This window comes from Podarcis erhardii (genome assembly GCF_964252035.2).
Source record: "Podarcis erhardii genome assembly, chromosome: 12".
NCBI classification, from domain to species: Eukaryota; Metazoa; Chordata; class Lepidosauria; order Squamata; family Lacertidae; genus Podarcis; species Podarcis erhardii.
Window position 1 is genome coordinate 15,376,075 of NC_138513.1, and position 15,001 is coordinate 15,391,075.

The 15,001-nt window shown below is 39.6% G+C and overlaps 1 protein-coding gene across 4 annotated transcripts in view; it reads left to right on the plus strand.

Annotated features, from left to right (window-relative positions):
- Nucleotides 1-15,001, plus strand: part of PARD3 (par-3 family cell polarity regulator) — a 550,835-nt gene that overhangs the window by 334,780 nt on the left and 201,054 nt on the right. For all 4 annotated transcript variants that reach the window (XM_081834189.1, XM_081834186.1, XM_081834187.1 and 1 more), the window contains one exon: nucleotides 1,465-1,503. In XM_081834189.1, coding sequence (XP_081690315.1) covers nucleotides 1,465-1,503 — 39 coding nt within the window. The remainder of the gene's footprint in view (nucleotides 1-1,464; nucleotides 1,504-15,001) is intronic.

A 15,001-nucleotide genomic window follows, 5' to 3' on the forward strand; every position in this document is an offset into this window, starting at 1 on the left:
AGTTCTTGGCTCTGTTCTCTGTCTTTTGTCAACCGCAGTTGGGCTTTAACAAGTTATTCCCTCTAGATGAGCTTTGGTTGCCTTTGTCTGTGTGCAGGAGATTAATTAAAATTGCCCCTCAAAGGAGAGTTGTGTTTGCCTAATGGCTCTGAAGCACATTAACATGGCTTGATGGGCAGGAACTGTAAAATGCATCATTCTGTGTGTGCACGTAAGGGATAAAATGTTTAAGGAAATACATTATTTTCATGCTGTAAATTCTCCTGAGTTCTATTCTCTTTTTTAAATACTATTTTATTAATTTTTACAATAACAAAACCCCATCACATAACAACTCCCATACATGGGATTTCCAAAATCCCTTGACTTCCCTCTCCTCCCCTCCTTGGTTCTTTTGTTTTACATTTGTTCATGCACGTCCATAATATCTTTGATTCCGATCGTCTTTATCTTCTTTGGTGGGGACTTCTTCTTTTTCATATTCTGGGATGATCGTGGCCGAGCAACTGCTACCAGATACAGGAGGAGATTCTTTTGCTCTTTAGAAACATTTAGTCCTTTAAGCCCAATGAGGTTTTTTTGGACAAAGGTTATTTTAAGCATTTTCTTCAAATCATTATGTATCATTATCCAAGCTTTTCAAATAGCCTTACACCGCCACCAATAAGATGCTCCAATGCCAAGCATTCTGAACTACCATACTTGTTATTGGGAACCACTGAGTTTGATGGAATGCTAGTTCTTATGAAGGGTAGTTGAAATTAGTGAACTTAAGTTATCCATGCCCATTAACTTCAATGGTTCTATTTTGAGTAAGACTAGCTTTGGATACAACCCTGTGTGTCAATAAGAGGCCATGCAAGTCCAGGTGGGCTAGGCAGGAAGGGGGGAAGCAAAAGAGGAACCGAGTAGGCTTGAAAGCAGGTAAACTGTTAAATCAGCATGCAGGTCAGTAGTATAATGGATTAGTTGCCAGACCACTGTACCTGGTCAGGGACCTTTTGCCTGAAACAATGGAGGCTGAGTGAGATGAGTAAGTGAGGTGGAATACAAGGAAGTAGTTTCCTCTTTGAATGGAGTGCTGTAATGGAACCGAGAACTAGGTCTGGCTTGCAAAGTCCCTGGTCTTGGCATATTATGCTGTGTAAGGGTGGGACCCTCTATTAAGGACACGTTATATCAACCGAAAGAGAATAACATCCATTAGGTTACCACAGAGTGTTTTAAACATTGTCACAGGTACATCCTGCCAGACAGTAGCACAAGGAGGCACTTGTCCCAGCCAATCAGAATTGGCATATAAAGTGTCACCTGTGGGCATTTGGGACTTTTCACAATTTGTTTTGTGTAGCTCTGATCTCTTATCCTATGCTCCATTTGAGAACTAAACCCCTTGATAGTCCTCTTCTTAATCGTTGGCAAATGTCTTATGCTTATTTTAATTTTTGTCCCCGCTTCTTCTAGAGTACTGAACAAAGCCAGTCACAAATTCCAAAGGAAACGGTAAGAGTTTTGTCTTTCACGTGTCAAGAAAGGTTGCAATGATTTATTTATTGATTGATAATTAGCAAATTTGGGCTCGTCCGTCAAAATAAAAAAGAGGGGGTTTTTTAACAGACAATTCTGTTCACTGTATAGGCTGTAGGTGGCTCTCTCCAGCCTTAAATTGCATTTCCCTTTATGTCTAGCACTTACTTCCCATGTGCTTCACGATCATTTGCGCCTCTATATGGGGCACATATGCATGCAGACAGTTCTTGTTTGGATACATAATAAGGTATCTGGTTCCTAGAAACTGAGATAGTTTAAGGCTGAAATAAAAACAGAGAGGTCTGAATTGCAATCTAACATTCCCCCTCACAAGCTGTCATTCTTATGTTTTGTAACCAGTTTTTAAAGTAACTCCAGTGTAGTTGAAGAAAGAATATCAGATTTATTTACAAGCTAACTGTAGCAAAGCTCCTCAAGACATCCTTAAAATGTTTCTGATGAAGAATATCCAGATGTATATTACAGGAACAATTAAAGCACCAAGTGTTTCTGGGTTGTGTTTTCTTTTAGAAATGAATCATCATATGAATCAGTACATTGCAATGCAGTCCTGTTTACTTTTCATAACATCTTTCATAATGTCTTCACCTCAGTAAGAATAATGGATATGAAAAAAGGGGATGAGAGAATTGCTTTAACTGAAAATTGCAATGGAGCATATGGTTAGTTGAGGTTTCTAGGATTTATCTGCTTCAGTGTTTTCCTTTTCATATTGGTGATTTGGGGCTTCATTAATGTTGTCTGTAGACGTTTCAAAGCAGTGCCCCAAAGCATCTTCTCGTATTGTCTCTTGTGTACAAGCTTTGACAGTGGTTTTAAGGAAAACAATAAATGTGATTGTTTGCTGGTTCCTTGGAAGAGGCTCCAAGGAAAGTAAAAGAAGCAGGTGGTGTAGGAGTGGTCATTTAGAAGAGATTGGAACTGTCCCAATACATTTCACTGACTGAGATGGAGGAGCAAACAGCAAGCCTACCTTCCTCTCCTCAAGTCAAGATGCTTAGTGCTCAAGGCTGGCTAAGTTACTTTGGCACCTGAGACATCTTATCTTGCAAGCACCCCCGCCCCTGCCCACAGTAAAAATATATATGCAGTAATAATACGTTAAAACTACTTACAATAAATCAGATCACTAACAGTTTGCCCATTCATGACACCCCAATAGTGGGGTTGGCCAAAGGAGCAAAGTTATCTTTGATGGCTAAGCTATAATGCACAAAAAAGAAAATTAAGCATTTTGCTGCTCCCTCCAGCAGGGAAACAAACCACAATGTGGCTGACTTAGTGTTACATGTGCACCAGCTTTCTTGGTTGGTTTCTCCCAAACAAATCATGAACAGGAAGCCAAGAAGAAACCTTGGCTAAAGAATGTGGTTTGTCTGGAACAGAAGAAATCATGAGCTCTGACTCACACCAAATGCTAAGCCAGCTGCTTCGTGGTTTGCTGGAGAAAGGGAAGATAAAATTGGGACAGCTCAAGCTTCATGAAGCAGTATGGCGCTCATGCACAACTGACTTAGCTTGCCCATGGTTTATATAATGATAAAATTATAGAGTTGGAAGGGACCATGAGGGTCATCTAGTCCAACCCCCTGCGATGCAGGAATCTTTTGCCCAACGTGGGGCAAAAGCAGAGCTTGAGTGTGCTCAAGATTGTCAATTCAAATCCCATGTTACATAATGCAAATATACCAGGGGTCCTCTTTGTGGTGATCTTGGTTATTCTGCCCTTACAATCAAGGCTTCTTTAAAGTTTTTTAGAGATCAAATGTCATAACTGAACTCTTGTCATTATGTGACAGGGAAGTGATGGCTATGTTCCATGATTTGCAGAGGTGTCAAATGCTAGCAGCCTGGCCAATAGTGAAAAAATATTCTCTAAAATTGCCATAAATTGAATGTGGAGCTTTGGATAGGTGTTTTGAGGGCCTTCTTAGCCTAGGAATGCTGACTGGAGAGAGCATGTGGTAGCATCCCCACTCCCCCAAGTTCCTTAATCTTAAATGCATATCAAAGCTTTTCCAGCAAAAACTCAATTCCACAAGCTTGTTTTGTAATATTTCACATGCTGACTTCCTTGCCTCCCCCCAGCCTGGTGCCTCTTTGCTAAGTTATGCATCATTCCCCTTTTGGTTCTCCTGCCTCGTGTTGTCAGACCCTTCAGTTTCTTGTTCTTGCAGCTTTCTGTGTTATTGTACCACACATATGGTCTCTCTTGTGCTGTTAGTCGTGAGTTCAGTGAGTGCTGCTGTCACAAAGTTGACAGCAGAAGAAGGGAAAACTAAAAAAGTAAGGATAATGTGGGGAGAATGGGTGAAATACAAAAATGAAATGAGAGTTCCAACTTTGAAGCACAAAATATCAAAAGTATTTGCAGCCTGAAGTAAAAAAAAAAAAAAAAAGACTACAAAATGACTAGTTAGAAAGAGAAGCCATTGCTATCAAAGTCAATTTTTCCAGCTATCTTAGTGCCTTCCCACTCCCAAACTAACTTATTGTACCATGGAAGTTCTTGCATTGGATGAGTCTGCATTTTCCAAGAACTTAAAATAGCAATTACTTGACACACAAATTGGGATACTGAAGGCATTGTGGGATATATTTTGGACAATACCTTCTTGATTGAGAATACCAAGCTGTATCACTGAAATGCAGGAGCTTTCATGAAGTACTTTCATGGAGCTTTCATGAAGTACTTTGAGTAATTTAAAAAGTAGCAAAGGCTCACTCTACACACAGAGAGAGACACAGACACAGACACAAACACACACACACACACACACACACACACACACACAGTCTCATTTAGTGAACCGTATTCTTTTTCTCTCCTGTAGCAAGACTGCATATAATTGCCTCTGACACTAATTATTTAACTTTGCTTAACTCTGGGTTTCTGGGATAGAAGAAAGGAAGTTTTCAAAACCATGGAACAGAGCCCTTCTGGAATTGGACCTCAGATGACCCCAGAGAGTTTGCCCTGTGCTTTTGCATGTATATGGCTGGCCTATTACATCTGGCCAACTCAAAAGTGAGAAATGCCGCTGATCTCTTTGGACTTTGGCTGGCTGACTGCTAACCTGCCTATCCCATCCTTAGGTACTCTAGGCACCTGCTACCTCCCAAGCTGTAGGAAGCTGGACCTTGCCAGTACCCAGACCTATGTGCCTGGAAACTGTAAATGAAAAAAAATATATAGGAAGCTTTTGGCATCAAGGAGAACAGGATATCGATATGATCTTAATGTCACCTGCCATGTGAAAATATTTTATTCGTCCATCCCTAATTAAGAAAGTACAGTACAATAAGTTACTCTCTTGATGAATGCATTCTGTGGTGTCCCAGCTGGGATTCCATTGGCTACCAAATTATACTAGAAAAGTGTAGCCAGCAACTTCCTGCTCTCATGTTGAGTTGGCTTCATGGATTCCCATATGGCAGTTCAAAATCTCTATTATATACTCCTATCCAAAACTGAGCAGATGCACCTTCTGCTAAGCATGGTGATTATTTTGATATGAAAGAGATTGACTGCAATATGAAAACCAGTAATTTGTCATTACATTTCTGTTTCTGAGGATAATTATCTTAATCTTGTTACAGTGCATAGAAATAAATTGTTAATTATGATATGAGAAACATCTGCCAATTAACCTTTGCCCCTTCTTCTCAAAAGTCAATAGCGCTAGGCTAGCATTGTGCATTTTGAGTTATTTTTTCCTCCCTGTTTTTCTTCCCTTATCCCAAATCTGACAGCAATCTTTGTGTTACCGTCACCTGTGGGGACTTAAGAGTGTATTTGCCCACCTTGCTTGATTTCCTTGATAGAGTCTAAATGGCTCCTTGGAAACGTGTTTGAATAAAATAAACGCAAGGAGAATAACACTTCAATTTGCATGAAGGTTTTTTTTTTAAAAAACAAAAGTCCCTTTCATGCATGAATCAGGTGAAAAGAGATCTCATGTAGAAAGGGGCTGTAGGAGCCATGCTGCGTACCTTGTCCTCAAGGTCAAGTGATAACTTAGTCTTGTCCCTGACATCCATCCATTGGGCATGGATGTATGTAAAGGAAATCCTGTATGCCTCAAGGCAATATATAGACATACCATAAAACAGTTAAAAAATTAAAAACAATCCAAGCCCAACTGAAAATAGGTTATTAAAAATGCAAAATGAACACCTAAGGCCAAGACCTTTTCATTTAGCTGGAAAAACTTGTATAGATCTCTGTGTGTATGTGCCATGTGCACAGCATGGGGGGTTGTGTTGTTGTTGTTATATCAACCTGTTCATAAATTCTTACAAATTATCTGGAACCCTTCACAATTTGGATTCCAGCTCACATGGAAAGCCTGTGAGTATAGAAGTCTACATACATAGTCTTTTTCCTAGAAACATCCACACTTACTGCTTGACACTTGGGACCAGGGTCAGAGGTCCTCCTCCCCGGTTCTGCTGCTGTTGTGCTGCTAGAGACTAAAGCACAGTCCGGCACATACTTTGTCTTCCCCAGGCAAACCACAGGTGGTAAACCAAGAACAAACCATGGTTATAATTCATGATCTGTCTGGAATGAGGCAAACCACAAGCATGAGATTGGATGTTATGCTAAGCCAAATCATGGCTTAGTCACAGCAGAAAGAAGAGGAGCCAAGTGGCTGTGATCTCTCTGGGAACTAGCACATTTCCTTGTGTGCTCTAAGACCAACTGGTTGTGAGGCATTTGGGAAGCTCTGTGCAGAGGACCGAGCAAGCACTTTGAACTATCTCCCCCTATTCCCTAGGCTAGCTTTGACAGATGTCAGTCACCTGACATGGTTGATATGTCAAGTGAGGGGTATCCCACATTCCTCTCAAAGTTCACCTGTGTGGTGTCATTGGGGCAGTTCTGACCCACAAGGACAAAAAGATTCCACACACCTCCTTTAAGTCATGGTTAGGCCTGGTGTTACATGTGAAGTGTATCTATAGGAAATTGTAAATTCAATCATAGGCATGTCAGTGATGAGCAGCCATATACTGAGGGCTTCCTCAAGCCTGAAACCAGCCCTGGACTACAGAGAGTGGAGGATGCACACTAAGGACAGTGATGTTTCAGGGGTTAAACATTATTTGGATACTTCTTGGATAGTTCACAAAATCCCCTCATAAACTGGTTTTCTTTTCTCTTTTTTTCTCTTTTCTTTTCTTTTCTTTTCTTTTCTTTTCTTTTCTTTTCTTTTCTTTTCTTTTCTTTTCTTTTCTTTTCTTCACATGCTGGAAGTTTCTTGTTTGCAGCTCTATAGACTCCTACCCATGACTGATTCACCATATGGTATACTGGGCCCCTTGAATGAGAAGTGGATGATGCAATATATTTCTCTTTTTGTGCACAATTAATAACTGGGTCAAGATTTTTTTTCCTAACTTAATAGCATTTATAAACTGTCCTTTCAACAATGTCCTCTGGGCAGTTCACAAAAATGTGCATAGCATATTTTGAAAATATATGCTTTTATACATGCAGTATATAAGGTGTTTCACCTCTTTTGGAACACATGTGGTCAGATTATGCAACATAAAATCAGGGCTCTGTCTAGTTTACTGTCCTGTTTCTAGTAGAGACTTCCTAGCTAAGTGCTTCCATAAAGCTCACAACAGCACATGAAGGCAACAGTTCTACCCTCTTGTTTAGCTTCCTTTACACACCCCAAGCTACTGGTATCTAGAGGAATGCAATCTCTGAACCTACTGGTCCTGTTTAGGTATCATGACTTACACACATTGGTAGACCTGTACTCCATGAATTTGTCCAATTCCATCTTAATAGTCCTAAGGCTGTGACCAGCACCAAATCTAGGGCATAGGAAATCCCTTTGGAGCAACTTTCCCCAGATGTAGAGCCCCAGATGTTGGACTACAAAACCCATCTTCCCCAGCCAGCCTGGCCTGTTGTCGGGGATGATGGGGGTTGTAGTCCAACAATATATGACTGGACAAGGCTGCTTAAGGTAGAAGATATTATTGAACCTCAACCAGTTTTTTAAAAATAGGACTCTAAGGAAACTTGAGTATTTTTGGGGTGGAAAAATTAGGGGCTCCTCAATAGGATGATGACTTTCCTCTTAATAACTTTCCTATCTCTACTGATTTTTTGTCCGGCAGTGCTCAGGCTGCAGGCAATTGGATATGTTCTAGGGTAAACTGCATGACCAATGATGAGGTTCAACAGGACTCGCCAGCATGTCATACGAATTAACCTAAAACATGCCCCAGAATCATTTTATGGCAGAGGAGTCAAAGCTGCTCAGGCAAATAAATGTGGAGAACGGTCACCAAAGATCAAAGAGTTGACAGTGACTGACTGAAATCCATGTGTCTCAATTGGTTAGGATCCTGGAATTTGTACTTTAGCACAAAGTGATTTATTTTGCTTACCTACCCAAAGAGTTTTGTGAAAGATACCCACTTGCAAACACTGTATACATAACGGTTGGGACTTTGATAACTACTTTCCCTAGTATATGATTGTATCATTTGGAGAGGAATTCTTATTAGCAGATGGGTAGAGGTTTGATACTGATGAGGTTGACAGTATTATTCTCTGCGTTGATTGGGAGTATTGTGAACACTGCTTATTATTTCTTGTGACTTTTAGTGAGATAAAGAAAAATGCAGCCTTTTGTCTTTCAATAATGTGAGACTGGTCACGTTAAACATGAGGGTGATTGCCTTTGGTTTCATATCCATTTGGGGGCCGTTTTGAATGGTTTCAGATTACATTTTTAATAAAGATGCAATCGGAAGAAAAAAAATTAAGAGAGGGAGAGGGAGAGAGAATATGCAATCCACCCCAGGGTACTGCTGTGTTTAGTTTATTTTACCAGAGTAGGCAAGCTGTTTCTAAATGGCTTATTGGGAATAATAATGCCTGGAGCTAAAGCAATAATCCATAGGGAATCGTTTTATCTAACACACAATCTCTTTCTCTGCCTAATTTGAATCTCTATGGATGTTGGAAATTAATCTGTTGAATTTTGGTGGTGTCCTTTACTGGTGGTTATTCCATATCAGTTTATGAAATATATGTATCTTGATGTGCAAAGTTAAGCTGTTTCATAAATTTGTACTTGGTTTGGCGGTTCGAATCCCCGCGGCGGGGTGAGCTCCTGTTGCTCGGTCTTTGCTCCTGCCAACCTAGCAGTTCGAAAGCATGTCAAAGTGCAAGTAGATAAATAGGTACCGCTCCAGCGGGAAGGTAAACGGCGTTTCCGTGTGCTGCTCTGGTTCGCCAGAAGCAGCTTAGTCATGCTGGCCACATGACCCGGAAGCTGTCTGTGGACAAACGCTGGCTCCTTCGGCCAATAAAGCGAGATGAGCACCGCAACCCCAGAGTCGGCCACGACTGTGTTGGCTATTTGCAGTTTAGTAGCGCTGCAGAGAGCTTGCTGGGGAGACCATGCATTAAAAAGGGACTCAAAAATAACTTAAACAAGGTTTTAATAACAAAAACAAAAACTCCTTTTACACTAAATACATCAACAAACAAACATGACCCAACCACCAACCCATCCCCCAGGGTAATGGGAGAGCTAGGTGCTGCTCCTTATATACTACACCCAATTGCTGACACAGCTTAATCAATACAACTCAGCAGCACCTGCTATGTTTCACACCTTGCTCTGGCCCCTTAAAGACATACATATCTTTACATTTAAAGAAACCATTCAACAGACTGGACCTAATGGTCAGGGGTCCCTTTACTTTACTTTGTCCATGATGGTTGAATGTATGTGCTAGTTCCAAACTTAGTTTTAATATTTACAAACATGAAACCAATTGTGTTCAGTGTGGCTTATTACCAGACAATGCTTTTTGGGTTAAAAAAGAGAGAGCGAGAGATACTAGCACTCATATCTTGATAAAAGTTCTGTGGGTGCCAGTACAAAATCACTACCACAAAAAGAGGTAATGATACCCTATACTAATGAGCTTATATGTGAAGTTTGCCTGCCTCCTAAGCCTTCTCTTCGCTATATCTTGGTCTTTGTTGCCCCTTTAGAGTTGCTAGGTGACAACAAAAGTCAAAACTTCTCAAGTTCCTCTTGTTATCTTTAATTAAAGGTATAGCAGCCCTGGATACAGGGTCTAAACCAGGGATGTCCAACAGGTCGATCGTGGGGCGCCCCTGGTTGATCCTGGTCCGATTGTGTGATCCTGGTTGATTGCCCAAAGTTTTTGGGGTCTCCCCCCCGAAAAAAGCTCAACAACTTTGGACAATACAATGGGTAGATCACTGCCAGTTTTTTGTGGTTTTTTAGCGGGAATAGATCACAGTCTAGTTGGACACCCCTGGTCTAGACCCGAGGTGGGTAACCTGTGGGCCACAGGCAATGCTTCCTCTTGTGCTAAGCAGCCTGCTAGTTGCTGCCTGCTGCTATGGCTGAAATTACACGTTCTTGGGCTATCAAAATTGCATTCACTGTTGAATTTGCTACGCCACTGCTGCCAGTTATTTTCTTCCTCTGTACTATTACTTCTGCCATCTTACTATTTGGTAACTATCTCTTTTAGGTTCCTTGGACCTCAGCCTGCTCCACAAAACTACCCCAGTCCATAAGACCTGAGTATAGTATTAACACCATCTAAAACTGACAGTTATCTCTTTTAAAATTTATTTTATTTTTGCATTTTTAATTTTACAAGCAATAACAACAAAAAAGAAACAAAATGCAGACATCATATCCCCTTTGAGTGCCCCCTTTTGTGTATCCTTATATATTTGCATTCTGCATCTCATCACAAACTCCAATTATATTATAAGTCCTTAATCAATCCATAGTTCAAATTTTTACTACAAGTTTTCTGTTAAACCTGCTAATGAATGTAGTCGTTTACAATAATTTTTCAAAAAACATTGTGTACTTCCCCCATTCTTTATTCAGATTTGACTCTTCCTGGCTCCTAATTCTTCCTGTAAGTTTTGCCACTTCAGCATATTTCATTAATTTTATCTGCTACTCTTCCTTGGTTGAAACTGTATTTTCTTTCAATCTCTGGGCCATCAATATTCGGGCAGCTGTGGTCACGTACATAAATAATTTCTTCAGGTCCTTCAGGATATCTGTACCTAAAATTCCTAAAAGAAAAGTTTCTGGTTTCTTCGGAATGGTTATTTTTTTTTAAAAAAAAATCAACTCGTTATATATCATTTCCCTGAAAGCTTTTACAGTGGTACCTTGGGTTAAGATAAGACCTTAATTCTTAACCTGAAACTATTCTTAACCTGAGGTACCACTTTAGCTAATGGGGCCTCCTGCTGCTGCGGCGGTGCTGCCTCACAATTTCTGTTCTCATCCTGAAGCAAAGTTCTTAACCCTAGGTACTATTTCTGGGTTAGCGGAGTCTGTAACCTGAATCATCTGTAACCTGAAGTTTCTGTAACCCAATGTACTACTGTACCAGCTTGCATGACCACCATATATGATTATATGTGCCCTCTATCTCTTTACATTTCCAGCACATATTAGAATTTGATTCACACATTTTAGCTAATTTACTAGGAGTAAAATACCAGCGGTAGATCATTTTCATATAGTTTTCTTTTGAAGTATTACTGTGTATTCCAGATCTATATTCCACAATTTCTCCCATGCTAACTCAATATTATAACCAAAATCCCTCGCCCAGTGTATCATCACTGATTTGACCTGTTCATCTTTCATTTGCCAATCAAGTAGGAGTTTATCCATTTTAGAAATTAATTTGTTTTTATTTTCTAGCAACTCTTCTTCAGATTGAAGGGTTTTATTTGAATAACCTTTCTTTTTAACTGACTTAAATACTGCATTAAGCTGGTGATATTGCAGCCAATCGGTTACTAGTCCTTTTATCTCTTCAAACCTCCTTAATCTGAAATCTTGATCTACTTCTATTGATAAGACAGTTATCTCTTTCTTTGTGGAAGCTGTTGTGGAAACATTCTCACAGCTTTGTTCACTAAGCAGATGGGATGATGGTAGCATTCCATCCCACCTGAGTGCAGTACAGTAGGCCCACAATTTACACACATTTAAGTTATGTGCATTTGGCTTTACACACTTAGCAAATTAAAAATAAATTAATAAAATGGGGGAAGGGGACAGGCATCTGGGGAAAAAGACTTTGGCAACCCTACTGGCCATTGTGTTTTGACTATACACGATTTTTGCTTTAGGCGCAGTCCCTGGAATGTAAGCCCCATGTAATTTGCAAGCTTTTTGTACAATATGCAGATGCTACTAAGATGGGAGCTGTAACAGAGAAAGGTTTCAGGCCTTTAATTTGGATGCTGCTCTAGCATATTAAATAGTGTCTCAGTGATAAGATTAAAACTAAAACAGACTCTCCCAGTCTACCATGGAATCTCAAACAAGCCTCCTCATATAGTTTCTGAAATTCTGCAGCTACTGTTAGATTTGTACTAATGTAGAGCCTTTGCCAGATGTGACATATTAACTTAGCTAATAAGAATAATGAGCCTCCGTCTATATGTGCAAATAAGATTAATTAATGTTTACCCTAACATGTGGCAGAAATTAGAATATTTCACTTGGGAACAGCTGAAGAGAAGAGAGCAATGAGTCTTCTTTGTAGCTGTGATCAGCTGTATATGGTTTTCTAGTTATGCAGTGGGCACTCATGGTAGCACCAACTAAATCAAAACTATGATCACAGTTTGCTCATGAGGCTCTTTGGGCAGAATGTTTTGATCTACTAAAGGAAAACAGAAACTGGCTCAGTGAGGAAATTGCTTTAGTGCCCCAGTGTTTGAGGCTGAATTACTTAAGTTTAGTAGCTTTCAGTAGCTGTACCCAGAAAGAAGTTTTCAGTAGCTGTACCCAGAAAGAAGTTAAATGTGAAACCGTGAAGGAATGAGTTTGGCTGACCCCAGCAAGCATGGTGAACTGTTAGGGATGATGGGACAGTTCAGCAGCATCTGGAGAACCAGAAGTTCCCCACCCCAACACAAAACATATTTCGGGTAACCAGATCCCAATGGCCTTCAAGTAAAGCACCAGTAATGCTCCTGAGAGCTAATGTAGCTGATAAAGAACTGGTGTTTGAGATGCTCAGTCCCAATGAATAATCTTGCAGCCCTATTTTGTTCCAGTCAGAGTTGCTGGATCAATTTCAAAGGAAGCTCTAAGTACAACATGCTTCAATAGTTTAAATGGGAGGTTAGATATTAATATATTTATTATTATTATTATTATTATTATTATTATTATTATTATTATTTCATTATTCACCTGCTATTTAACCTATAAATTACTTTACTCAGTTATATTCAAATAAATGTGCAATTACAAAAGCTTCATCTTTGTACCTATCTGAGTTACACTAGGCCATCAAAGATTTACTCAGAATATAAGAAACAAAGTCTGCAGCTCACTGCTAGACGGAGAGGCCAATCTTTAACACGTCCTTATAACAACACACTTGGACCATAATAACCTCAGCATGCAGGTGCAATGGTGGGGAAAACTTCACCTATTAATTTTCTGCCCAGAGAATAGTCTGAATGTGACACAGTTCCACTGCTGGTCTAGCTTTGAGCACAGCCTGGGGCCAGCTAGGTAAAAGAATAAGGTAGCAACATAACAAATAAGTCACATGAGTCCAGCTAGAAAGAAAAAGGTGAAAATCTTTTGAGTACTTGTACTATACATTCTCTTTGCCTTTCTGATACAGTGTTTTGGGTATAGATTTCACAGGAAAGTTCCAAATCTCTGTGTGTTTAGGTATTGGAAATATTTTACTACAATCTTATAACAACAACAAAATAGAACTGTTTGGAACATTAAAAAGTTGGCCAGATAAGTGGGTCCTACAAAGCAAAGTACCTTAACTGTCAAATGCCAGGGTAAGGAGGTACGTGTTCAACATATGAGAAAAGCTATACAACAGAGATGCTAGACACATCTGTCTGAGGGTAGGGAGTTCAGATTCTACATGCACAATCTTGTTTCTGCTGCCCCAATTTGGACTGCTCCTAATTTTTGATAACTTAACCTGAGCTAAATGCACACACCCATTTACTTTTGGCTTTGGTTTAGTCTCCTGCTTTTATTTTTCAATTCTTTTGTAACTTCTTATCTATGTGTCCCATTTCTTTGTGTTTCCATGCAATTCATTTTTTATTTCACTTTATCATATACACTTTCTAAACAGGTATCCTTTACTTAAAGATAGGTACCATACCACAGTCAGCAATTTTTTCATGAGTTTGGTTAGCTTGATTTTTTTAAAAAATATCAACCGCATTCAGGTCCTTCATTTCTGCTTAATTTATGCTCCTTCAGTTTATTTCCTGACTGTTACTAATTGCTGCTGTCCAAACATGCGCCCCTTATCTACAGTTTTCTATCTGGCCTTGCCTTACTTTCCTTTCCCTTAGATGTACAAATATCCTTAAGTTCTTTCATAATTTTGGTCTCTCTTCCTTCATGATTTTTTACAAATCCCTTTGGCCTGTCTTATTTTACACCTTAGGTGCTTCCTGTCAATTGAACATTCTTCTTGATTTGTTTGAAGGGAGGTAAACAACATTGGCTATTTAATGAGCATTCTGTGTGTGTAGTGAGGGTAGACAGCACTATGTGTAAGCATGTGTTATTCTGTACTTTGAATTGGCTTTTTCCATCACTTAACACAAAAGTCCAGTCTTTTGGGGAAGTGGATATGTTGTGCAACTATAATTATGCAATGTGATTTTGCTGTTATGTCATTGAACCCCACCTGAAAATAGTGACAGTCTGGAAGCACCCAATGTTTCTTTTCCTCTCCATTCAGAGGAGGTCATCCATTCAGAGGAGGTCTGTGATCATTGTTTCTCCATCAAGGTCTATAGTAAGTGTGAATAGTTAGCTGCATTACACTCCCCTCAAAAAATAAACCCCTCTCAAACTGACTGCTATTTTCCCAACATTCATATTTTTACCCTAGTATCTCCTCCAAACTTCCTTTCCATCATTTTTCTTTCTGTACATATCCCTTCTTTGTGGCCAAATACAGTCAGCCTCGTCTATCTATCTTAACATAATCAGGAATACAGATATGAACACTATATATTTTCTGATAGTGTTATTTGCTTTTCTTTTAACCTGAAAAGTATTCTGGTAAGATCAAACTAATACCATAACTTGCATGGACTCTTTTCTGTGTGTTCCATGAATCAACTACTCACTTCACTTTCGTTTTGTTTTTCCCTTCTCCTTTTTCTTCCAACAAATGTTAACGCTGAGTGGAATGCTCTCTGTCTTCAATGTTCCTTCTCTATGTGCCTGCACATCTAGTACTATTGCATGTTCTCCCCCCCAAAAAAACAACAACAAAAATTCAAAATGTCCATTTTCCAAGAAGGGTTTCAGGGGCAGGGTGAATCTGTGCAGCATCATATTCACTTTACTTGGAGTGTGATAAGTGACAGACA